The sequence below is a fragment of the Ammospiza caudacuta genome, chromosome 2 (assembly GCF_027887145.1).
Source record: "Ammospiza caudacuta isolate bAmmCau1 chromosome 2, bAmmCau1.pri, whole genome shotgun sequence".
NCBI classification, from domain to species: domain Eukaryota; kingdom Metazoa; phylum Chordata; class Aves; order Passeriformes; family Passerellidae; genus Ammospiza; species Ammospiza caudacuta.
Window position 1 is genome coordinate 61,739,286 of NC_080594.1, and position 27,451 is coordinate 61,766,736.

Sequence of the window (27,451 nt, forward strand, 5' to 3'; positions counted from 1 at the left end):
GGGAAAACTACTCCAGTTGGTGGTTTTAGTAGACCAGATGTAGGTTGTCAGATGTAGATTTAGTAAGGTAAATGTTCTCTCTGGCATTCCTGGAAGAAGACCTTCATTTCTTATTGTCCTTTTAGGAAATGGTCATGGTGTGTAGGCACACAGTTTGTGGTAACTGGGAGTGGGGCTGTGGCCGAGCTCATCCCTGATGGGCCACAGCTGTGCAGGGCAGGTGAGCAGCATTGGAGGCAATGAGCCAGGGGCTGTACTGACCAGTCAGGGGAGGGAACAGAGGGCACACAGGTGCAATGCATGAACCGTCAGGGGTATAAAAGGCTAAAGGCCAAGAGGGGCAGATGCTTGCAGCCCTCTGAAGGGGTGAGATGTTACTCTGTATGGGTAGATGCCAGAAGCCTTCTGATGAGGTATGGTGTTTCTCTGACAGAGGCTCTTTGGGTAGGACTGAGGTGGGGCTTACTGTAGATGTGGCTGCTCTGCAAATCTCTTATTTTGATATAGCACCTTGACATGGTTCCCCAGATAAATTATTTACCATTAATATTGGCTTGTCCTTTCGGAAAGTGTCAAAACAGAAAGGTTTAAAACTACGGGGTAGCTTTCAAAGAATTTAGGCCCAGTTATTTAAAAGTATGGCATAGGGTTCATCTCACCTGCCTCAAGAAGTCTGCAGTTTAAATGCTGTCTATTTGTGAGCTAGCACTACTAAAGGGCATGTTTTCAACACCTGCTCCATGAGAGATGACTTGCCCAACTGCACGTGCTTAACTCTTCCCACTGACTAGGCTAGCCTGGAGCAGTGAGCTCAGATGAGATACCTTGGGTTTAGACATTCAGCACTAAGAGGGACAAATCCTGTTCTTAGTCTGTAGGTACTGTTATTTAAAAATTGCAGCTAAAATTAATGGAAATGTTTCTGCTGATGTGTGTGGGAAGTGTGACCTTTTAGCCCTATGGGACCTAGTCATGTGACTAAAATCCATATTTCACAGCTCGCAGGTTCTAAGCTGTGCTTACTACTGTTTAAATAAAAATAAGTCTCTGTTGATTTTAACTGGTATCATGTTACAATCCCAGTATAGATCCTTCCTCAGTATAACTCACTGTGTACCAGGATGAGTTTTCTAGTTTGACATTGGTACTTCCCAGAGCATTTACAGGAAGATTCCAAACTCTCCATTGCAGCCATGGAGTGCAGCTGGAGACAGCAGGTAGCCTTGCAGTCCTGTGTGGCATCCTATGGCAGGTGCTATTTGTGCCCCTGGGAGTTGCCCTGCCGTGGGCTGCTGTGGCTGAATTTTGAGATCTGCTTCAGCCCACACACATATGGGATGTGCTGCTGCTGTCCTATTCTGCCTGCTCTCCAGCAGTCCCTCTGGCTGCTGCTGCTGTGCAGGCATTAGGCCAGGGTAGGCCAGGATGTCAGAGGTGGCTTCAGATGCTGAGGATTGTGATGTGTGAATGATGAAGAAATGGTGCAGTCTGTCCCTAACAGCCTTGCCCTCATCTCTGATATTCCCCCTTGGAGTTACTTCTACTGCTGCCTGCTATTGAGCTGCCACCAGTGATTGCTCTGAGTGGCCAGAGGAACTGCAAGAAGCTGAAGAGTGAAAAATACAGAAAGATGGCAGTATCAGAAGGGTGGGAGTCTTGTTACCCACACATGGCATGTCTCCTGCTTACACACCTGGTCTGAATATCTCTTGCTGCTGAGTCCAGTTTATTTGTAGCAGTGGTCATACTATTCTTGTCATCTCTTTCATGAAGAGTGGCAGAATACAATTAAGATAGGGAATTGTTTTGCCATTTTGGGATTTCAGGGCATATGTCTCCCTTCATTTCACCTCCTGATGCCCTTCAGGGAGTGTAGGGAAATTACCCCATTCATGATATGAGTGCTTGTAATTAGAATTCTCATTCACTCTTAATAGTCACTGATATCCATCAAAGGCTTGATTTCCAGGTCTGTTGCATAGTGCAGTGAAGAGGAAAAGAGCTGAAGGTACTAAGCTTGTTGTCAGAATGAGGGGAGCTGCTTTGTTGGTTCTGAGAGCAGGGTTGAGAGGACCCAGCTATGCTTGACATACCCCAGGGTGCTGTGTGGTCTGGAAAAGCCAGTCAGAGGAATGAGAGTGGGGCTTTTAACAGCATTTTATTAGACACTAGGGGCAGGCCAGGAATGGGTTTATAATGTGTTGTCATGGTTCAGCTGACAGATGGTAGCTGGTGAGCGGGTCAGTCTTGAATGCTTCACGGGACTGATGCCTGGGCTAGCTACTCTAACATGATGGTAAACTGATGAAAGTGCCCCTGTGCTAAGAAACTGTGCTGGCTCAAGGCTGAGTCAATCTGAAAACCAGTTTTAATTGCACCAGTGCAAATCTTGTGAGCAAGATCACAGTCACCTTGGCAGTAAGCAGAGAGATGTTGTTAGTGGTGTGTAACTCTGGTCTGTGCTATCTAGACCATGCTAGCACATCCTGGAAAGAATATCAGGCCCAAGGTAATCACCATATTATAAAGGTTAAAAGTTCCCCTATATTATGATGGTACATGTTAATCTGTCCCTTCTTAACATCATCTAACTATTGAAAAAGCTGTAATTCAGGAACCAGGAAATAATGTAATTCAAAAACAGGAAAAACTCACTAAACAGGGCTCTGTAAGGTATAGGAACAGTGGATTACCAGGGTACAAGGAAGCCTGCCAGATTTGTGTTGTGTCCTAAGCTCCACCATCCTGTTTGGCAATCTCGTCTTTATAGCTCAACAAGTGTCACGAGCTGGCTGCGCACTGACTCATCGGATCTGTGACCTCTCTTTTCAGCCCCGTGCAGCTGAACTGACCCCTGCAGCCAGGGATCAGATGGGAAGCCATTAGGGCTGATTCCTCACCAGCACCATGTCCAGACTTATGTCACTCCTGCTTCGAGTCATCCTGGGAGCAATCATCCGTGCATTGATTTTATGGCAGTGCTGACACTTGCTTTCATTCTTTCAGAGCCGGGGAGAATTGCTCTTAACCATGCCCCCTGCTGCCTCGGAATATAATCTCAGGAGCATAGTTTAGGGGCACAGCCAGCTTCAAGGAGCATTACTTTGCTTCAATGCATTTTTATATGTTTTCTTTTCCCTGCAGGCCTTTTTCTGCTAAGGGGGATGTTTGAACCAGCAAATGCACTTCTTTTTTCTTCTTCTCCTTAGTAAAGTGACAGTTAAAAAGTCTAAGTCTGTGTGCTGTTGTCAGAAAGTACAAACATTTGCCCCATTTGCTCCTGGGTAGCGTCATGGGCTTGTGTTTTAGCATTTAGCTTGGTAACAATACCTCCCTTAAAAAAGGACTTTGCAAGCAAATCAGTTCATCAATACAACAGCAATTTGAAGCCTGCATTTGCCAAATGCACATCCTGGGAATAAGTTTTCAAAGATTATGCTTCAGTAAGAGTATTTATGCAAAAACTTTTTTTTTTAGCATCAGGACCAAAATAAGATTTTTTTAATAGGTTAGATATCATTTGAAGTATGTGGGTTTTTTTTCCCTCTGTAATTCTCATTAGCTAAATTAATTGTTGCTCTCTTTTGAAATTAGGGAGAACAAATTTTCTTGTACTGAAAGGCACAAGCAAATAGTTTCCAACAGTCTGTTTGTACTTGATTTTTTATTATATTTCTCTTGAATGAAATCTCAGAAAAAAGGGAGGAAAACTGTTCACAGGAAGAAAACAAACCCAGTATATTGAAGAAAGAAATACATTTGTGTGATGATTTCTTATGGATGCATACGGCATTGCAGTGTTTTGATAATGGAAACAATTAGTTTTAGAAACAGTATAAAGCTTGCTAATTTCCAAATAATGGGAAATGGTCTGCCTGACAGGCTTTTCTTTTTTGTATTTATACAGCTTATATAGTAGCAGAATAGCAGGAGCAGAGGCAGAGCGGGGCAGGCTCTCCAACAGCTGCATCGGACCCCTGCTGTGTCTCTGCCAAAGCCCGTGCAGTGGAACAGCAACGAGGAGACAGGCTTTGGGGCTCTCCTTATGTGATTAGCCCTCTCCTTTTGGTCTGAAAAGGGAGAAAAACGTCAGGGTTTTTTAAGAGGAAAATGAAGGCCACACCCATGTGGGCAAATGGGGTGTTTTCCATATTTTTTCCATTGCATGAACAAATATCTCTGGAAAACAAACATGATTTGAAAATGTAACCTCGCTAAGGATCTTGCAGAGCTACATTTTTGCTAAACCATTTTTCATTTTCCTATTTCATTTCCTGCATCTGAAACAAGGGGAGGGAATTGTGCCTCTTAGCTGTTGTATAAAACAAATGGGGTTGGAGGTCTGTGGATTAATAGAGCAGGAGGCAGCTTCCTGCCTTCTGTCAGTGGAAGATAAAGGTGCCTTCACACTTTATGGGTCTTTCTGAAAGAATCCATGAAGTTTGGTGTTAGTAAGAGTGGGTGGAGAGAGGGGCTTTCCTGGTGTAGAGTGCATCCTTTACACTGACCAATGATCTCTTGAGCTGGTCATATTGCTCTGGCAATATTTGGGATGAAGGGCTATAGTGGACTATTTAGGTAGCTAGAGGTGATTTTTGGGAAGAGGGGTTAGTTATCCTGGCTCCTATTTAGCTGAAGAAAGACTTGAGATGGGACGGCATGAGCAAAACCATCCATGCATACCCTCTTTACAAGATGTGAAGGTTGAAGAAGGGCTGTTATATATACTGCCTTTGGCTGCTCATTTCTTCCCCTGTCTACATGAGAGGGTGCTCCGGGGGCAAAGAAGGATTGGTTCCCCATTGGTATTGGGAGTGAAAATGTGGTGGCACTGTAAGTCACTGAAAAGCATCACATATTTTGTGAACCATCTACTCTGTTCTGTAGAGGTAAGGTCAAGTGTTCAGTCTTTTCAGTTTCCTACTGAGTTCCTTACAGTGACATCTTTTGGGAACCTTTTAGAAAGGTTAACTTTTCTTGAAGAATCCTATCAACTTCTAGACTCCTAGCAATAGAAGATCTTCAAGTTTAATGCCTTTTTGGATTTTATACCCCCTAAATCCTAGAAAGATTTACATGTGACCTGAACTGCAAATATATAGCAAGTGAAGTGTGGGATGCACAGGCCCAAAGAGTGTTGGTAGCAGGAAGATGCAAGGCTTCCCCTCGAGGGCTAGTTGAATACCATCTGCTCAAGAAGGGCTAGAAAGCTCCCTGGTCAAGGAAGGCTTAAAAGGATGAAAGAACAATTAAAAAGAAGTTAAAGGAGTGTTATGAAATGCCCATGAGAAGAGGAGGAGAAAAGAAGAATTGTACACTTATGGGTCCTTAAGGCTCTGTGGAACAAGGGCCAGTCATCTTGCACACTGTTCAGGAGGCACAATATACAGCCTTGTACATGGAAACACACATAACAAATCTTAAAATTTCTGATATAATTACTTTGATTATTCAGTGTATCATGGATGAGAAGGAGCAATTAAAATAAAATCTAAATGTAGATTTTATTTGCACAGATACTGAAAACTATCTCTTTAGCAAAGCCTTTTGCTATTGCTCTTTGCACCCTAGGGAGTCTTCAGATGCCTGATCATTTCCCTTGGCTCCCTGTCTCTGGGGAAATCATATCTTTTTGTTGGTTCCCTTGGCTTCCCAGGCAATGTGAGGAGCTGGCTCAATGTGGGACATGAATGACAATTCATTGCCAGAAGGGAAGTAATTTTCAGGCCTCCTCCCCTTCTTTTCTTGCAGTGAATGTAATAATACACTTTGGAAACATTACTGTGGTAATCTGAAAACAGCAATGCTGTCAGAATTCAGAAAATGCCTGATAGAACTGATCATTCACATAGCTTAGCTATGATGTTTAGAATTGCTGTACATCATATTTCATTCTTTGCTAACATCCTGATGGATTTTTTTCCCCAGTGAGTTGTCTTTGCACTAAAGCAGTGTAAGAGCACTATAGGTTGGATGTTATTTTTCTTCTCCTTCCTTCCTTCCTGTCTACCTCTTCTTTTTTTTTTTTTTTTCCCTTTTTTCTCTTTTTCCAAAAAGCTACTTCATGTTGCAAAGATCATCAGATGAAATGAATGCAGCCCAGCTGGGATTTGCTGGAAATGTGTTCAGCTTGGCAACACCTCTCACAGAGTAGCTGGGTCCCTAAAAGCTTTGTTTAAAACGATGAAATGAAAACAAAGGAGACATAATTAGCTGCTGTGTAATAATAGAAAAGGCTTGTATCCAGTTACTGTAAAAGTCATTTAATGAAGGGTAATCTGGACATAAGCCTGCACACTATAGCTGTAAAATATTTAAGCTTTTTAATGAGAGGGAAAATGGAGAGAAGGGTTTGCTAACGTGATTAGGAAAAATGCCTTTCATAACCGTTTTTACAGGGGCTTGCAATTTCTAAACTGAGGTTTGAAGCTTTCTTCAAGCCAAAGCAGCAATAAAACTTTTATGCTGCACCAACACTTAAAAGCTACATACATCACATTGGTTTTATATGTCTGAGTGGGAACATCAGTGTACTGCTTTTTATGTCTGCAAAGGGCTACACTAGCTATTGAGTAGCAGCTCCAGTTTCTTCCACTTACTTCAGACTGTAGAGTGCCTGTGGATGAGCAGTCATTAATCTTAAACTGCAGTAAAAGTTGCTTTCAGTGATGCTCTTTCTCATTTCCCCCTCCTTGTTCTGTTTTTGCTGTCTCGGTTCCCTGTCTTTCCCTTCTTGCTCCTTCCTGCAAAGCTCCCTTTTCTCATGCTTTCTCCACTATTGAAATCAAAACAGATGCTGCTTGGTCTGAGGTGGACCAGCTGCTCTGATGTGATGAATACATAGTATTATTTTTAGTCCATTGGCAGGTTACTAGGCAAAATGCAGGAATAAGCTAGGGATTTTCTGTGATGTGACAATCATAAATGATGTAATAAAACATTATTGCATCCCTCTGTAGTATTTAGAGGTGGGATTTGCTATTACAATAGTATTTACCTAACCTAAGTACAAATGTGCCTATGTTTTTGCTACCTGTACCTGGGAGGAAGGGATAATCTTGTCCCCCTGCAGGGGACACCTTCTCTTTAATCAGTGGAGAAAAGTGGGCACATCTGCAAATCCCCTGGATTATAGATCTTCCTCTTTGTTCAAGAAAATGGAGTCTCATGGTGGTACACCAGATCTCCCAGTCTTTTCTAAGATACAGGAATGGCTGGGAAGGGCCACATGATATTGAGACAGTGTAAAGAGTTATCCATGGCTATCTGATATCTTGGAGGGAGATAATGGAGACAGGAGGTTTCTACCCTGAACCTTTCCATGGAAAGTCTGATGGTTGTTGACAGCAGGATGGACAGTGGTAGAGCTTTCCCTGTGGTCCTCAGGGCAGTGACTGGCAAGGGGAAAGGAGGGCTTGGCAATGAGGAGGAGCTGCTGGGCAGTGGTTGGAGGTTTTGCCACTGAAAATTTGAAGGTTGAAAAGGAGAAAGGACTGGGAGTTCATGTGCCCTCACTGTGCCAAAATATTGCCTGGCTTATGTGCACTGCCATAGCTCAGCTGCCTTCAGCTGTGCTCTTCCTCTGGTTTCTAGCTGCCTATTTTCAAGGGCTCCATGAATTCTACTCATTGTCAGTACAGCCAATTAGAGTAATTGTTGCCATTATTTCAGTGATATCTCACAGAAATAACATGCTCACAGACACAGCTTTTTCACTCCTTCAAAGTCATTACTGTACCATCAGAATTTTAGCTCAAAGGTTTTGCTTCAACATAGAAATAATATTTGTAGGTCTGCCCCTCATATTCTTGCAAATTCTTCATTTAATCTTCCATGTAGAAATGGAGATAATAAATATTCATGCATTTCTTCCTACCTTGATATGCTAATTCTGGTATGAATGGTAATCTAGAAGCAGCTGAAAAAGATGGCTTGGTTCTGGTATTATTTATGAATCCTGCACTGAAGTATTTGGCTGGGAGTGTGACAATGCTAGTTAGGAGTGATTTAACAAGAATTCTTCTCTGGAGATACTGTCTTTGCTTTATCCATTGCATAAAATCACTAAAGATTATTGAATTCCCTATTTATTACCATGTTACATCAGTGAATTGTCTCAAATTAAGTTAAATTGATTATTTTTTTCCTCATCTCTTTCACAGCCTTCTAAATAAGGTGCTGAACCCAAGTGCTTTGAGGTGTGCACCTAACAGCCCCTTTGACTTCCATGAGGTAGATAATGAAATCCAAGTATTTAAAGGAGATGGATCTTGTATAGTTACCAGCTATGTAGTATAAAATGAAGAGTTTGTTTCTGGATAAGATGAATGAATGTTCAGATTGGCTCATTTAGTGTTAGAAACAGTCAGAAAAATATTTTCATACTATTGGAGATTTAAGGATATGTCTCAAATGAATCTCAAACACTAAGATTCTCAGACTTTGTTTTAAAAGCTTTGTATTCAAAAAATCTGACTGAAACCTGTTTTTTTTTTTCACTCATATTGAGCAGAGATCCAAGTGGTTGCACTATACTTGATATTGGTGGATATTAGGATGAAAATATAGAATCATGACTGTCTCTCTGCCAATTGTTTGTAGTACAGAACTCTGCTATTGCTTTCAGTGGCAGCAGAGACCTACTTTCATCTGTGCCAGCACCTAATGGAGTTAGAAAAGCAGCAGTGGCTCAAACCAAACCAGCCACTCCATGCTAACCTCTGTGATGCTTGAAAGAAAGACAAAAGACCACTGGAACTACTTCTAAATTGCTAACTCTGATCAGTGTGTAAACTCTCGTGCACCATTGCATGTTTGCTAGAAGAGGTGTCATGCAAATGGACAGAACTTTTAATTTTATTTTTAGCATTTCAGTGTAATTGCAAATAACAGGAAGAATCAGAAAAACATATAACCCTGTGATAGTCAATTTTACATGTCACTAACTTGTCTCCATTTTTAATAAACTTGAAATGTTTGTTGTATCAGCAAACCTTGACTGGTAAAAGATCAAATGACCTTTGAATGTATGGGGTTAAAAAGACCAGATGCTTGGAATTGAGCTAATTGTAGATTCAGAGTGCATAAAAATAAAAGCTGAAAGACTGAGCTTGTGTTTTCTCATTTAATGTTGCAGGTCACTGGGGTTACATGCTCTTAACTATCTGAAGGCCTTGTAAGTATGAAGCCTGCTTCCTTTCCATCCTAGGGGCTTGGCAGCAGAATTACTCATTATGGTTAGAAATTACCATTTCCTTTTTAAATGTCTGGAAAGACAAGAAGGACAAAACTTAAAACCCTGATTCAAATATGCCCAGTTTGAAGCTCTTTAGCATGGGAACTGTGAGGATTGTATATAACTGGTGGTAGATGACACTCAATTAAATAATATCAATTTGGCTCATGAGCTGCAGCATTACCAGATGTAGCCATAAACTGCAAACATCCTCTTTATTGTCTTTTCCCATCAACACTGAGTAGGTTAAAGAAGAATATTTGCCTTTGTAAGTGGTCAAAAATTTACATAAAATTACAAAAGTTAGTAAAAAATTGTTTAAAACATAGAATAATTAAACTTTACTTCTCTATGCTCTTTGTAATAGAGTTACTGTAAAATATCACTACAATTTCCAAGCAATGCTATCTGTTTCTAAGATGAATTTTTATTATATTGATTTTAGAGCATGGTTTGCCTAGTTAGACACAAAATACTTGTCCTGGGCCTAGATTAGCTGGACCCAAAAAATATTTATGGAGACTACTGATGAAAAGCTATTTTTTGTGTTTTCTCTGGACCAGTCCTAAGAAAAGTGATATTCACTGTGTCAGATTTATTCAGTCTCACTATGGCTGTTTCCCTCTGCTGCAAGGAGGGCCTGAGTGGGAAGGACTCTGAGGATGTGAGAGTTTAATAATTCTCATCAAAGATGTGCAAGACAATGGAGGGAAGAGTGGGACCTCTGCCAGAGGTGTCAGTCAGAGAAGGTGGGTCATTGATGCCTTCTATCAAAATGACAACTCCCAGTAGGCGTTCCTCATCAGAGGCTGCTTGGGAGCACTGGAAGAGTAGTCAGTTTTGTTCTGACGGGGTGATCAGGAGCTGGCATTGTATCCATGGCACCCTCCCCACTGTACTGCTGTATGACCTGCTGGTGGGAAATGCACTGTGCAAAGACAGGCTCTGCTGGCATGGGAGGAGTCTTGCAGGAGTTGGGAGCTGTCAGGAAAGTTCTGACAGCTTGTGCTTTTCTGATTTGGCAACCAGCTGATCCCTGGCTTGTTTAGCTGTGCTGTGAGGGTAGCAGGCCTTTACATGCTGTTTTGTGGTGATGTGAGAAGTGTGTGCTTGTCATAGATAGGTTTGCTCTGCTACTGCTTGAGGTTTGCTTGTGTTTTTATTACTTTCCTTGTTTCAGAAAGCAGATTATGAGAATTACTTTTGTTTCAGCAAAACATACCCTTAATCTACCCTAATTTAAAGTTGCTACAGGCTATTTACTGCATTGGTCTTACCTAAATATTACTGTCTAAAAGCTAGGTGTCTAGCCTATAAGTAGATAGCTTGCCTCTAGACTCCACTGCCAGTGGGGGGGGAGAGAGAGTTAATCCAGCTAGCCTGTTTTATACAGACTTGATCCTCTCTGAACCAGCTCATGCTTCCTCCATTTATGAAAGGATTTGGTGGCCTCATCATCGATAGTTAACAGATTCCTGAGCCTCACCCTGCCACACCTTTGCCATGTGTACTGACTGAAAATGTCTTCTGTCCAACACTGCAACACTCCACAAGAAATCAAGTGTCCCTGCTGAAGGTAGACTTAAGAGGTCATTTGCTGCCTGTGTCATCTCAGGGAGGGGTAGCAAGGAGGGATTTGAATCTGTAAGCATTTCTTCTTGTCTGTAATCCAGGTGTGCACATTTAAAGTGCTTTCCAGGTTCTGGGCTCATTACTGTCTTCATGGGGAAATTTTACACTGCAACTGTTTTGTCCCTAGACACAAAAGGAAAGAGTTCTCTGTAACATACAGTGACACATTTTGCTAGAGGGATAGAAGTGAATGTTTTACGGACAAAAAGACCCCGTTAAACAACATCCATCTTCCTCTTTGCAAAATGGGCAGTTTTTATTAAGTTATTTCTGTGAATGCCGCTGCTATAATGCATTTTCTTTTGCATTTAGACTTGTTCAGTACCTCTTCATTAGTGCTGTTAGATCTGTAGGAAGAGCAATCCATTGTACTAACTGGCTGCGATGCCAGACACAGAAGCTGTCACAGAGTGAAACTCAATTGGTCACTGCCTGCCTGCTGGGAGTGGGATTCACCAGGAATGTGAGTTGTTTAACACATCTTTAAAAAGAAGCACATCTTTTCTTGGTGCTCATGTCTTCTCCCTTCTGTTCAAGTGAACACTTGCTTTTTGCTTTGTCAAGAGTGTGACTGCTCCCATTGAAAAAGTTTGTTGACACTTATAAAGTCTCTACTAAAATACTTTATTCTTGGCCTTGAGACATCATGAATTTTTATGCAAAACCATGGTATTTTGGATACTGAATATTCCTAAATTTCAGCATCTAGAAATGCTGGAGTTTTTGTGTGCTTCAATCCAAAATCAATAAATCTTTGTGAAAGAATATCAGCTTTGGTGTAGGCACCAATAAAAGGATTTATTTCACCTCTGAAAGTCAGAAGTCCAGTTGAAACTAGCTATCTGTCTTCCTCTCTGATTAACAGAAAGAGTCATATCATAAATCTTTCCAAGGCCCTTGCCTTAAAACACTAATGTATGTAATTCCTTGGAATTACTTTGCTATTTACTTATTTTAGAGATGAATCCCATCCCTGTTTCCGGTTGTTTATCCCTTGATACCAAGGTGAAGCTGGATGTTGACATAGAAATTGAGCATCTAAATATCTTTATGGATATAGGTCAAAGCTGAAAAACTTTGTTTTATGATGTTTAGGTTCACAAGTATTATTTTATGTTTTCAAAGGGTAGAGGAGACAAATCTCTTATTTAAATCCTTTCCTTTGAAAAATACTACAATCAGCTAAACACCAGTAATTGTGTTCTAAATCTTTATAGCCTTAGTTCTAGCCTTTAAAGTATATTTAGAATAACATATTTAGCTGTATTTCTTCTCTTGCCTTTAGAATGCCAGGCACACCAATAGAACTATATGAATAATAAATTATAATACTGTTTATCATCTAAATTGTTATCGTTTAGAATTTTTCTCTCAAGTGTTTCTTCTAGAAATCTATTCAACCCTCCCTGATGACACATTTGGATGAACATTTTTCAACTGTGAATGCCTAAAGTTAATCATCTAGATCTAAATTTAGGCACAAAAATGAATGACCTGATTTCAGAGTTGCTGATTACTTATTTTGATGCATTAATATGCATTTAATAGCTTTGCTGTAGGTGCCAAAGTCTTAAGAATGTTGGTTTTTTTCCCATGCACAACTTGTCTATCAAACTGCAGAACACATGCAGAATTAAATTACTAATGAACGATGACAATATGCCATATAAAAACAATGTTACATTGATTCATTTATTTATTTATGTGGTTGGGCAGGCTAACATTATGCAGAAAGTTCATGATGAAAGCTGATTTATAGTGATTTGAACATAAAAGCAAGCATTTCTACCACTTGGAGAGAGACAATGGTGAATTCTGTGTGAAGAAAGCGCGTCCTCCATTTGTTCTTTGTTGTATGCCAAAATGAAATCTAATCTGAACGCATTTCGTTCATTCTATTGAAAAGCAAACTTAGTTTTTCCTGATGACTTTCATTGTGCTAAAAATTGTGGAAAACTGGATGCTGCACAATAAATTGATGCATATTGTGAAACAAAAGCCTTTCAGAAAACATTAAGAGCCATATGGTCATTTTAGAGATATGTGGTGCTGCTTTAAAATGTGGCTTCCTTGCTGTTTGAAGACCTGAGCTGTCAAAGCTCTTGGCTACTTACATTAAGGGGCCATAAGAATTTGCTTAAAGACATTGCTGAATTGGGGCCTCATAATCTGCTTTGATATACCTTGTCTGGCTTAGTTTGAGAAGGTCCCTAAACTACTTTAAGAGTGCCCAGAGCTCCAAGCAGAGTCTACTGCACTGTTGAAGTGTAGTGTGAGTGGCAGGATCTAGATTTCAAAGATAAGGGCAATAAATTCCCTTTGCTCAGCGTGTTTTCTGTTTTCTCATTGAGTTATTTTTGATGCACACAAGGGTGTTTTGCAAAGAAAGTGAAAGTGGACCAAATGCTCGTTTTCCTCGTCTTTAAGAGCTGGTCTTTGGGCCGTGATCAAACCAGTGGGGAGATTCTTATGAGCCACAGGGAAACTGGGTGCAGGATCCCAACTACTGCACTTAATTTGCTTGTGAAAGCTTTTGGGAATGTTGAATAGAAGTAAGCTTAGTGAGAGTGGCACAGCTCCGCCTGACACTGTATTGACAGCAGGTGGCAAATGTGGGTGGAAGTGCCTGACTGTCACTGAATTAAGCATGCAGTCCCTTCAGTATCAGCAGCTGTATGATCACTGGGGAGCTGTTTGGTTACATGTGTTTTTTTCACATCTCTCAATTTAACTAAATTGGTGGTCTAAATGAATAGTGTCATGCACAGAAGCGTTGCATGGATTTATGACAGTTGAAATGTATAGCACCTAGAGGATTTGGGGCTCATGAAGCAGTGAATGGACTTCAGAAAAAGCATGATTTTCATCTGTGGTAGACATAAACTTGATCTATTATTCAACGTGTTATGCAAAATAAAATTGCACATTGGGTTCACAGGGCAGTTTTCTGGCATTTCAAAAAGAAGAAAAAGGAATTTGAGAGAAAGATTTATATGTTTATGTTGCCTCTTTTTATGATGCTAGCAAAGGAAGTCCAATTTCCTCCTAATTAGATTATAACAGGTGCAAGCAAATCCAACGGAAGGGAGCTGCTTGTATAATATCTATAGCACATTTGGAGTGAGAGTAGCAGGGAAATAGGAAACATCTCTCAGCCATGGTATTCCCATGGTACGGTCTGAGACCTGTCACACACTCTGCCATCAGACAGCCCCATTACTGGGCTTGCAGAGATGACCTCACCCTCAGGCTGGGTGGCTGAACCAACTGGGGAAGCGAGTCCCCTTCTGAGACTCATTTCACACTATGCTTTGTTCCTCAGAGCTGTGTTGCCTCAGGTTCTCCCATTCCACCTTGCACACCCTGTTTCTTAGGAGCTTGGAGCCACTGCTTTCAGCCATGTGGGAGGCGTTGCAGTCCTTGTCAGTTCTTCACTCCTGACCCTGCCTGAGGCTCTCCTTCCCCCCTCCAAACCAAAGAGGCAGCAAGAAAAGGGTAACCCATCCTGCATGCAGACTCTGCCTCCTCCAGCCATTTAAGCTGAGATATGAGCACAGAAGACTTGGAGAGGGTCACATTTTCTGCTGTGTTGCCATGTTGGTACTGCCAGCAGAGTGGTGCAGGGGACAGTTGGAGGCAGAACCTGTGTAAATGTCATGCCAAGAATGGCCACGACTTGCCTCTCAGATTTCAGCTTGTCTTGGTGTATAAAAATGGTAGAGTTTTTCTCCTTTCTCCCCAGACTTGCACTGAGCAAGCTCTGTTGACATGCCTCTGATAATGAGAACAGAGTCCAGATGGGCAGAAACTGAACAAGTGGTGTAAGAAGACGGATGGATGTTTCATTCCTGTTTTTAAACAACCCAGGGAGCAATGTTACTTCAATTAAAATGAAAACTAATGAGTTGAGAAACTTTAATTGCATTTTAAAGGAGGGGCAGACTTTCTACTTTCATTTTGAGTCTATAACTTAATATATAAGAAGGGTGAAGATCTACTTTTTAATTAAACAACTGAAGAGATCAGAACTGAGATCCTAGTTGACTAGGATGCTAATGCTGTTCTTTAAAAACTGCTGATGAAAAATATAGAGGATTAATTTATGATTATTATAAAGGAATGCACAGAATCATTCATGATGGAAGATAAAATAATTTTCTTGTGGACTAATTGAACTATTTTGATATAATGTGTATTTTTGAGGAAACAAGGTAAAGTGTGTTTCTGTGTAAATACATTTTCCTATTGTTTCAGACTCCTGGTGATATCATAATGATAGAGCTGCATAAATACTGCCACAAACTGGCAGGAAATTTCAAACCCAATGGCAAACTTCCACAGGCTATGGGAAATTAGCTGCTGTACTGCTAAAACAGCCGTTGTGAGCCTAATGGGAAGAGGACTGAGTTTTTAATACATAGACATGCAGATGGGTCCTTGTCAAGTTTATGGTGTGACACTCATTTACCTTCAGGGAGAAGCTGAAATCCAGACTGTAAAGAAAAAATAGATTCCAGAGGTTGGATCTGTGGGGAAAAAAAAAATATTTTTTTTTCAGATTTGTTTTGAATATTCAGAATGGTACATGAAGTGTGGTTCTAGAAATTAATGCTTAAATAACTGAACATCATTATAATTCCTTTTTTTAAAATCAACTTTGATTTTTCCCTACTTCTTTGGCCATAATTTCATCTGATGCTCTAGTCTTACCTGTTTTTGATATGTGTTTTTAGAAATTTCTTTAGGCTTGTCTATATCTGTTAACAGCAATGCATTCTCTTGGCAGATGCACTACTTCCACTGATTGTCTTGTTTTTAAGTTAGCTTAACTCCAGTAGCTATGGATTTAAACTATTTCAGACTAAACCCATTTTGAAATAAGAGAGCCTATTCAAATTTGGAGGCAAAACTTAGTTTTCTTCAAAGCTGACACTATCTCAGTTTAAACACACTTTGTGGTGTAAACAAGCCCAGGAGAGCGTACCATATGTTTTGAATTACATTTGCAAGCTCTTGTGAGCACTCCAACTCACATTCACGTGCAATTCAACCTATAGCAATTCAAGATGTTATCACTTCCCAACTTCTCTGCTGTTTATCACAGTTGGTCCATCAGAAGTTCCTGCCAGGGTGGCAGATATCTAGCACCAGCTCATTCAAGTTCCAGTGAGAAGTGTAGTCTCTCAGCACAAACCTGGATTCACTAATGAGTTACACTGGACTATGAAGTGAAATGTGATTGGGGATGCAGTTCTGGGTTTTTGACTCTCGTTTTGGGGTTGCTAAGCTGTTGCAGGGCAGAAGATGGATGCAACATAGGCACTGCTGGAGTGACATTAACAAGGTGCAGCACTTTGTCAAGGTGCCTGAGAGGTGGTGTGGCTCAGTGCCTCACCTGGGATCTGAGCACTATACTCATATTCTTTCTTCTTCCTTGTAGAGGTGATCTTTCATGGTGTCTTTGATATTTTTCTATAGAGGAATCAGGTTTTCTTGGGGTCAACAAGCAGGGTTTTTCAGCCCCTGCTCTAGGTTCATTTGAATATCAGATTCCTCTGGATGCCAGCAAGGCTGTTCAGAATTCTGCTAAAAAATAGCATTCAGAAGAACTGCCTGTTCTCCTTTAACCTTGTTCTCAAAGCAACAGCAACAAAAAATTGTTCTGGTCCCCTGGGGTCTTAAAAAATCATTAAGGCAGACACTGAGCTCAGACACTTGAAATTTGGCCTTATTACAAAGGACTGAAAATGAGACATTTGCCCTAGTAAATGTCTTAATAGAGGGGTCATTACCTGTGCTCTCTCTGTGACTGGATTAAACCCACTGCAGCTGAGGATGGATTGGACTAATAAACTCTGGAGCCCACAGAAAGTCTGCAGTAGTCAACAGTGGAGAAAGCAATCAGGGTGTGTGTTATAGTGTGAGTGTTATTGGAGGAAAGCTTGCCTTGCTCCAGGGTCCCCAGGGCTGTTTGGGCAACTCTATTTCCTTCAGTTGTCTGAAAAGTTGAGCTGGTATGTTAATTTGTTCTGAGAAGTAGTCTGAGTTGCATAAGAGCAGCTGCAGGTGACACAGTGCCTATGCCATCCTGAGGTTTGCAGAAATCTAGCATGCCACTATATTTACAGTTCGGTCAATCAGCTGCAGAGAATATCTCTGAGCATGACTCCCCTTTGTGCTGCCCAAGAAGCACATTCTTGTGTGGTCCATCTATTTATTTCTGGGAAACCAAGACTGTTTTGGCATTGCTTACAGTTAGCATGTAAATTATGTATCTAGTCAGAATGTATCATTGTGTCCATTGCAAAGCCCAGAGCACACATGTCCATGTCTACAGGTACTGCAAAACAGAACATTTGAATAGCTTATAAAACCAAATGATAACTTGCTTTTCCAGCGTCAAGTGTTATTAGGGTGTTAGCTTTCTTTTCCCTGAATGATGAATGTGGCTGAAATGAAGGGACTAGTCAAGAGAATAGCTGCTGGTCTGGTCTATTGTATAACCAAGCCCATCTGACATGAATAGATCAGGTCTGTACCACAGTGTTGGGCAGTTTGAAGATAAAATGGTCACACCTTGATCCTGGTTGTAATAATGCCATGATGATGCAGTGCTCCGAGGAGGGTGAGTGAGTAGGTGTTGGATTGGTTTAACTTTTGTGTGCATGCCACAGGAAAGAGATGAGAATATTCTCCTTGCCTGGGATCAGAGGCCTTTGAAATGCATGCTACAGGCCTCTTTAGGGATATCTAATATTAATGTGAAAATATTCACTATGCTAAAGGCTAAACAAAGCTGCAGCTGTATCCAGCTGATGGTCTATAGGTTTCCTCATCTCTTATTTCATCTCAGATATTTTCCATGTTGTCCTCGTTGTGATATCTGGCTGAAGATGAAAACCTGAAGGAGGACTTTTTTTGCAACCATGCTAAGCCCAGAAGGTTTTGTCAATTGAAGAGAAAGTGTTCGTTAATGTTTTTGTGTGACTGAATACTTGACATTGTTTGGCCTATAGAGAGGGAAGAGAGTCTCTTTGTATCTGTTGGAAGGCAACTATTCCTAGAACTATCGTGAAAACACATTTCTCTCGTTACCTCCTTAGGCTGGTCAAGACAACCCTGATCTGAGATTCCAGATGAGTAGGAGGAGTAAAAAGGAGAGTGCCACAGCTTTCAGACATGGGGTTGTTGTGGGGGAGAAGATTCTCTTTATTTCTTGTCCCTTAGCTCTGCATATCGAGGTGCAGAGGGGTTGCTAACACTTGCTACCTCCAGGCTGGGCTGGAGCTGCATTCCTTGGTCACAAAACAGCCAGGGCTGCTGGTGCTGCTCTGCAACTTGACAGAGGCAGTAGTTTGCCTGCCATGTGCAAAGCTGTGAAAAGCATCTGGGAACCTTTTCCCTCTGGCCAAGTGGCTGCATTTATATTCACCAGCCACAGGCATGTGCAGGCATTAGAGGAATGGCTTTTTCTTTTTTGAATAAAGATCTTATTTTTGTTGGGACTTGTGATATGATGGTGTGTGGAACAGATGTTTCAAGGAGCTTTCTGTATTAAGTCTTTATTACATAGATGCTAGTAAGTGTTTGGGTTCATATTAGTGACTCAGATTACATCCAGGACATGTTCCTGTGTTCCTCGGGACAGGGACATATGTATGAAGGACAAATTTTTCTTGAGAGAGTAAGAATTCTCTTCACTGGATACATTTTCAGGGGGAAGGGACCAAAATGAGTGTAAGACTCTGGGAGTTTGAACTGCAGTGTACTGAAGTGTTGAACAAATAGCTGCTCAGATGAGAAGAAAACCATTATTAGTTTGGGGTCTTTTCTAATTGTATGTCAACTATTATTTTTGAAAATTATTTATCCCCAGCGTAATAGCAAAGTAAATAATTTCTTTCAATGTCATGCTAGGTCTGTTTCTAAGATGCCTTTTGAAGGAGCAGTTTTCTGTTGTCAGCAGTAACATGTCCCCTGCCTTGTCATTGCCCCAGGTTGTTGTTAAACAATTATTCCTTCTTCTTTAAAAAAATTTGCATGCAGGTTTCTCCTGCCTTTATACATGTGGCTAGCTGTCCATGAAAATCTATCATAATCCCCAGGCAGCCGTATACTTCTTTTGTAACGCAAATGTCCTCTAACACTCCTTCTCCTGGATGTTTTCTTCTGCCTTCCTTTGCCATCCTGTATGAATATACACTATTCTCTGGGTTTGCTCTCATTTCTTTTGAGGAATTAATTATTTCTTCTTAAGCATTCTTGAATGGGAATTGATTCTCACTTACCACCCCAGCATATTTTGATACTGCTGTCAGTGTTTCATATATACACCCTTATACTACTCTTCTAGATTTTGCTTTTCATGCATTTTGATGTTCTCTAACAAAATATGCCAGTTTTCATGTACGCTCTTACCATTTTGCATCCACTCTCCATTCTGCCTGTTGTCTTCCTGTTCTTCCAGACCAGGACTATACTTTCTTGGTGCATTTTGGCTTTGAACTCAGATTATCCAGATTCTCTGGATTGCTTTGTTTCAGAGACAAAAGCTCTTTTGCCAAGCCACAGAAACTGTGGTTAATAATCTGTTGTTGTTCTGGCTGGTGGCATCTCAGCTGCTGTTGTCGTGGTCTTATATCTTTCTTAGTGATGGTCTTTCTTTTTTGATGTTTTGGTTAATTTTTTCTTTCTTTTTTGGTGGATGAATCAGCCCAGTTGGTGTCTGTGGCCTTTTTAAGATTGATTTGACACAAATCAAATTTCACCCTTTCTGCAAATTCTATTCTGTTTCTCATTCTGCTTCAGGAAGATGCCCCTTTCCTACAGTGTCAGAAAATGGAGGTTCACCCTTACCAACATATTTTTTAAATTAGGTGTTAATATTTTCCCATACACTTTCTTATTTTGAACACGGCCCAGAGGGATGTTTTTTAAAACACTAACCTGACATTCTACTGATAAAGGGATTAAATGAAAGTATTTGCATAATGTCTTCCAAATAGATGAGCTTTATGATAGGTGACACCAAAATATATTGCATAAAAATGTGAATCACTTGGAGAGGGAAAAAGTGCAAGCAATTTGCAAAGGGATTAGCAGAGTAAAACAGGTCTATGTTGAACATTGGTATCATGAAATAAATGGATTTCATGATGACAATTTTTCCTCAACACCTTAGTGAAGAAAGCTGACCCCCCATACCTCCTTATTTCACTACAGGATGATCCTACAGTCAAAGAAGGCCAGACTCATTATTTCCAGAAAGAAACACCTTCAGAAAATAAAAAGAATATTAGCTGCTATGTTCTTGTATCATAGGATGAATTTGAATTAACATTTTCTCCATATTTTTGGCTTTACTTCAGGAATACGTGGTTTGGTGGGAGGAGGGATTTAACAAGCTTTAGGCAAGCTTTGCTAAATCCACAGTATAGAGGGTACTGGACGACATGCACTGAAATGCTGATTCCACGAGGCTCGGAGTCTTATCGCGTCTGCAGGCAAACAGGAAAAATTCTTTTACATTAGACTTGCAAAATGTAATGTGCAGTGCAGTACTTGCTGTCTGAACCATTCTGGCAAGTCAGCACAGTGAGGTGTTATATTCCACTTCGGAGTCACTGGTTTTTATTTTCTTGTTTTAAGAAAGTGCAGGCCATACACCCGTCCTGGGGATGTAGTAAACAATTCAGAAAGAATCTGACATTTTGACATCAGCTAGGATAAACATATATGTGGACGCTGACTTGATAGATAGAACCACCAAGATGCATAACCTACATTCAATTCATCCTGCTTTTGGCCTAATAAACTGGGACAAGTGTTTTTTTTGGCCGGCATTTTTGCATGTTTAATGTGGTCCCTGTTCTCTAATAGTTGAATGCCTTTCAGTCTTATTAATGTGTATGATTGCAAAACATGGCTCTAAGGCAGGGAAATACTATCTTTTCCAAATGTTGATGGGAAACTGAGATGTAAAAGGTCGTGTTCATACCACCAAGCATGATCAAGTAATACTTGACTCCCTGACTTTGGGTTGAGCTTTAGAGAGCAAATGATATAAATCACCTATCTCTCTGTTAAATAATAATAATGATAATCTATGCTGTAATAAAAGTAGTGATAAGTTAGGCTGGTTTAGTGATAAGTTAGCCCTGTGAAGGGCTCTGCTGAACAGGTGTCTGGGAGGCATACGTGTGCTTTTTGAGAAGGCATTTTTTGTATACCTCCCACTGAAATCAAAGACAAGGTCTGTTCTAAAAGAAGGGACTTTGTCCTGAATTGCCCACTAGGACAGGTGCGAACAAGGAAGTACTGGTGAGGGTGCAGCTCTACCAAGAGAAACTCCTTTTATTTCCCTGTTTTCCCAAGTGGAAATTCCTAAGTGCAACTTTCCTATATGACATATAAATAAAGTTTCTCTCCTCTAAAATGTAGAAAATAAATCTAAGTTATTTTTTCAGATTAGGAGTTCTACACAGATCCAGAGAAAGTACTTTTATTTAGTATTAATTACTCTTCAATTAGGAATAAAAATGTAGGTCCCCATTGTCTCTGCAAGGTCATGTGCAAACACAAATATTGCGGAAAATGCCAAAGCAACAGATTAACTGTCATTACTTAGCCAATATTTGCTTCCTGTCTTGGAATTGCCTTTTAAACATAAAGCTATTGAGAAACTTTCATGTTTTGTGGGTGATTTGCAGTCCCAGCCTCTGGAAAGAACAGAGACTCACTGTTCTGCTCAGAAAACAGGTTTTTATCCTGATTAGATATCAGGCTCTGAACTCTATGCTCTGTCTATGCTGACAGCACAAAGCTGCCTAGAAAATTCCACTTGCTTGCTACGCAGTCGAGCCTGTGAGTGTGGCCGTGTGTGCTGCGAAGTTGCCCTCTCTGTAGCCAGCGGGACTTGTGGTGCCTCAGCAAGGCCAGTGGGGTTGTAGGTGCCATGGGCAGCTGCCTTCAGGCAGTTTGCAAGCTGACAAGGAGCATGGAGCCTGCTACTAACCTGGAGTCTTTGTATACACAGATGTATCTGCACTGTCAGCTCGATTTACCTGTGTCTCTGTGTTGTGCTTTCCCTTGCTGCTTCATCTATCATGCTAAATGCATTCACCCCTTGGAATAATGCCTGGGCCTCAGGAAAAGTGGCCTGTTGGTATGCTGCTCATAGCTTGCTCCCTTGCAACAGCCCAGTGGTTTCCCTTGTATCCACATGGTGAAACACTTGTCCTCTTAGAGCTCCTCTGGTCCTAAGATGTGATCTCTACTTTTCTGTGTGGGTTTGTGTAGGTCTTTTTGGTGTGGGTCTTTCTTTTTGTTTGGAGCATCAGAAAGAACCTGAGGGATGGATTGAAAACTATCAGGGTGGCATTTTCATAACAAGTGAATGTGACAGAAGGGCTGATGTTAGGAGTTGGAGAGTTGATGGGGGCTGATAAGCAACAAACCCTCATCCATGACACCTTTTGGGAGTGATCTGTTTCCAGAGTTTCTTTTGGTTTTGTATGGAGATCAGTTGGTTCACTCAAAAAAGCGCCCCAAACTCTGGGAAGGAAGTGGCAATTCTGCAATATCAGGCTATCACACCCTGGGAGAGGAGCTACTCCGGTGGGCAGCGTAGGCTTACCAGTTGTCTGCAACATGTATGTGCTGGTTTGCACCTGAACTCTGCTCTGGTGTGGCCAAAGAGTTTTTTTAATATTGTAAAGGATATTTCACAGCCTTCAGCTGCTCTGACAGGCCAATCTGCTTCTCTTGGAGCTGAGGGCTTTATTCCTGACTGTACTTACAGCATCAGTCTCTCCCTTCCCTTGACAGCGCTGTGATTTACACAGGAAAGCACACTGCTGTAACCTGAGAGGAAGAAGCCTGGATTCATTTTCTTGCTCTACCAGCATGGCTCTGGTTCTTTTTGCTTATACATTATCACATGCCTTCCAGGTCTTGTCTATCTTATATTGAATTATTAGCCATGAAATTCACCAGTAGAGATGCAGCTTCTGCTGTGAAAAAATGTCTTTGCAAGAAGTTATTATATCCTTACCCTGCAAGATGCTGCTGCCAGCCTTGTGAATATGTCAGGAAGCTTATGCTTATGCAAAGCTGTGGTTAAAAAGCATGTTACTTACTCCAATGGACATGGCTTCTCTCAAGAATTTTCTAGTATGGATTTGCCCTAAGCCTCAGCTTTCCCATTGCCACCTGGAGATGATAATGCTATGGTAGTTCAAGGAAGCCCTAAGAGCTCCTCACCAGGGACGTGAGTTTCATATGAGGCAGCACAGAAGTACTGCTGCTCCTGCCCTGACCTCTGCCCACCAACTTTGGAAAGGAGTAAGAGTCTCCTAACCCCTTTCTTCACTTTGGCACAGCTGTAGCCTTTTGTTGCTGACTCAGTAGAACAACTAAGCCTGACAGAATGAAGAAGAAAAAGGAAAATGATGTTTTGTCATGGTCATGTTTTGGTCTAGAGACTTGACTTTTATAAGTGCATAGATGTAGCCATTCCCTTAGTCCCAACTAGAACCTTTCTTCCAAACACCAAACTCATTTTCCCAGTGATCCAAAGAACCCAGCAGAGAAATTTTAGTTTCTTCTGCTCCGGAGGTTTGCAGCTGACTCTATCAAGGCAGTAGCTTGTTGGAAGTGGAGAATTCCCACAGTGGGTTGGGTGCTGTGGGAACTGCAGGCAGCTTGCTGGCTCTCATAGGGTGGTGTGTCACAGCTGGGGAGTGTGGGGGCCATGCTAATTGCGTGTGACCTTTTTTCATCTCTCTGGATCAGTGCTCTGGAGACAGGACAGTGAATCATTGTGGTCAGGTGGAATGCAGCCCCGTGAAAAGAGAGCAGGGGGGTAAGCATAGATGGGTACACAGTGTTAATGCACTAGTAAGCATTAATGAGCACATAGTGTTAATATATGACTCACAAACCTGCTGGGAATGAAATGGGAGGTAGTCTGTGTCCCACCTGTGCTATGTGAGAGTTAAGGGAACTGAAAAGCTGTAGAGACCTCAGTGTATTTTACTTATTGGCAAAGATCTGTTGACCTATGGGGCAAGAGAAACATGATTCTGGTGTGTGAGCAGTCTAGCCTGACCTGCTCTTTTCTGTACATGTAAGAAATAATACCACAATGATGTGTATTGTCTGCACAACTTTGAAGGAATCTTCAAATAATCTACAAGGATTTTTATGACTGAGTCACTGTAAGGGGAATGTCTGTTTACCTCTCATAGCAAATAAGCACCTGATGTTCTATAGAATCAAGATTAAGATCAGATACTGTACCCCATGGAAAAGATTTCCTGTTAGAAAATTGAATAGAGTTAATTTATGATGGTAACTGATGTTCTTTGTACGTTAGTAATTTGGTTATTATATGAGTTTATGACATCATTTATCCAAAATCTGTAAAAATATTATACAAGTTCCTTAAGGTTTGGTTGGGGAAATCCCCAGATTGTACTATAAAAGGCATCCTTTCTCCCTGTGCTGTCATACTGCAGGCTGGGAAGATGAAGCACACACTGGTGGCTGTGCTTTTCCTCATGCAGGGCGTGAGTGCTCTGGCTGAGACGACAGCAGCAACAGGAGTGGTAAGACAGGGGTCTCATAACCTGAACTATGGTGCCTTCTTGTCTTCTCACCTAGTTTAGATTGATGAAAATTATTTTAAGGTTTCTGGAAAATTATTTTACAAATGTTGAGGTCTCTGAATAGAGAAAGTTTAAAGTATTCCTCTATCCTCCCCCCAGCTAATGTATAGGGACTGGGTAATAAATGTAAAAGTGAGGCACAGGTTTAAAGTCAGAGTCAAATTCTGCCTTTGGTTAGATGAGTGCAACTCCCAGTGAGGATCTGAGTGGATATTAAATGCTCTGTGTAGCTTCTAATTAATTAGCACGGGGTTATAGCGGGAACAGATCTTCATCTTTGATGTGGAAGGAACTGGGAGGTGGGAGCTTTCCCAGTTGCATGATTGCTGTCATACTCTGTGACCAGGCACATGAAAGCCATATTATTTGGTTATTGTTGGATGCTCTCCCTCTTCCCTAAAAAACTGTATCTGAATGGGCAAGAGAGAAATTCAAAGGAGACCAATCAGAAAAAAACCCCACAATAATCTCCAACCAAAAGTTGCATCAAATTCAGGGGGGAAGGAGAAAACTTTGAAAAATGGTTTTTTAAAAGCAAAAAATTATATTTATGAAAGATAGTTTTGATTTTGTACTGTCCTTTTTTTTTTCAAATTCAAAATGGGGCTTCAGTTTTTCAAGAAAAGAGTTTGTGAATATCTTAAGAAATTTTTCAAATGAAGCAAAGCATTTTGGTTTTGTTTGATCAAAAATGACTGCCTTTTTGGTATTTATTATTTAGAATTTGGAAAAAAACCCATTTTGGCTCCTGATAATTCTTTCTAATTTATCTGGTTTATTCACCAACCAGAAAATTCCTGTGTGCCCCTAGTTACATTTTTTTTTTTTAAAGTTTGGTAGTGTTGTGGATGCAGGCAGTGAAGTTAGCACCTCCTGGGAAGGTGCTTTTATCTGCTCAAGGAATGAAAAGCTGCAAAATTCAAGATGGAGGTGTAAATATATGTTGATAAGCTGAAGATAGAAAGTTAATAGGAGAGAAAGGGAAAAAGTCCTCCTTAGTCTGCTTAGCTTTAAGGTAGTCCTGAGTTTGTGTAATTTGCACAATTTGGGATGCTCTCTGCCCTAACACTGTTAATTGCTACCAGCTGCCCATCATGCTCAGTGTAATTGTATGAGCACATAAGTACCTGTTCAAGAGGGTTTATTTGACAAATTGTCCCACAAAGCTTGTTTACACTGCTTAATAGAGCTGCCCTTTGCCAGCCATTTGGATATCCCACCATCCCCTGGCTCAGGAGCAGGGTTGCAGCTGGGATTTGGGAAGTGCAGAAACACCCAGCAGTGAGTGTCCTGTTGCAGGGGAAGCCCATTTGATGCTCCTTCTGTTACACCATTTGACATTGAGGGTGTCTTGCTCCAGTTCCCAGTTTGGCCCAGGTTTTGGTGAGATCCCATTATGGGTGACAGTGTGCTGCATCACAGCAATGCACCGTGCTCCTCACACTGTGTGGGGCTGTGGTAATGCCCAGTATGGTGCCAGGGTGACAGCTGCTGTCCTTGCTGTGGCAGGAAGGCAGGCATTAGCCACAGATGGAAGTTAAAGGAAATGTGTATATTCTTATTGCTTATAAAGCTCCCAGGGTGGATCTGGCTGTATCCTTGGCAGTGTGGTGTCTTCTCCTGGTGCTCTCTCTCCACAGTGGGATGCTGTCACCTCCATGGTGCTAGTAGCAGAGTGGAACATGTTTCTCAGCCATCACAGCTCACAGCCTGACAGCTTGGTGTGAAAGGGGCAGTGAGTCCTCTGCTTAGAGGCTGGGGCATGAGCTGGGTGGTGAGGAGGGGACATTCCTGCTGGGAGGACAGCATTCTCTGGATTTAGGGCGGAGGGGCACGGCACTGTCCTTTTAGACTGCCATGCAATCTGCCACAGCTGCCCTTCACATCCTCAGCTCACACCTCCTGGACAGGTTGAGTGTCCCCTGCCTTGCTCTGGTCACACAGAGCCTTTCCTCAGGAAGAGGTGTCTGTGAAGCAACACTGTGCCCAGGGAAACTGTCGCCTCAGCAGCAGATCAGAAATGTTACAGTTGCTCAGGATAGCTCCCATAATAAAACCAAAGTGCTTTGGAGCTGCAGGATGGGGGCTATCTGGTGGGGAAGTGATGGTGCCATATGCAGAAAATCACACTAAAACAACCTTTCCTTTGCTTTTCAGACTGGTCATCTCAGTACGATGCTTCCATATCTGACTCAGCCTGGGAATACGAACGGCAAATTGCTCCCTTCCCCAAAGGTATAACCATTACTATTCTTCAATATAGCCCAGAAAAGACAAAATTTAGGAACTTATGTACTTTTCTTTTAATGCTACACAGTTGCTAAGTGATTTAACTCTGATACAGGCAAACCAGTTGTGCTGCCTGGAAGAAGCATTTTTGTGTTGTGTATCCAGTACTTAAGGAAGTAGTGAATCTCCAAAATTATCACTGCTGTTACCATGTCATTCAATGCCTTAAGTCAGATCCAAAACTTTGGCATTAACCTTGTAACTACTGAAGTGAACCACAGACCTGAAACAGATGGGGCCCTGGGGATTTAATGCCAATATGGCAAACAGTTTGGTGATTACAGTCTCCCCAAGGAAGTCTTCTCTCATAAACCAGAACAGAACCTTGAAAGTATCTTCTGAGGGGTGCCCACTTGTGGTTGCTGGGAGTGAGAAAATCTTGATTCTCCCTGTTTTACCTAGTTAAAATATTATTAGCTATTTGATGATAGAGGGACCTGAATCTTATTTCTGTGCCTTCTGGTACAGTGCTTAAGTTCATGGTCTGCAGATTTCAGAATTCAGTTTCTTTCTCTCATTCTGTCAGTGACAGTTCATTAACATGTTCACTGTGGAGCAGATTCAGTGGGTCACAATTGCTCTCTATGGTCCTGCAGATTGTTGTCAAAAGGAGAGTTTGTCTAAAGCA

The 27,451-nt window shown here is 41.3% G+C and overlaps 1 protein-coding gene across 1 annotated transcript in view; it reads left to right on the plus strand.

The window, feature by feature from the left end:
• The first annotated feature begins 360 nt into the window (after window positions 1–360).
• The window catches only part of OLFM4 (olfactomedin 4), a 46,459-nt gene continuing 19,368 nt past the window's right edge, over window positions 361–27,451 (plus strand). The window contains exons 1-3 of the mRNA XM_058800206.1: window positions 361–413; window positions 9,137–9,175; window positions 26,692–26,769. Coding sequence (XP_058656189.1) covers window positions 26,710–26,769 — 60 coding nt within the window. The 5' untranslated portion in view covers window positions 361–413; window positions 9,137–9,175; window positions 26,692–26,709. The remainder of the gene's footprint in view (window positions 414–9,136; window positions 9,176–26,691; window positions 26,770–27,451) is intronic.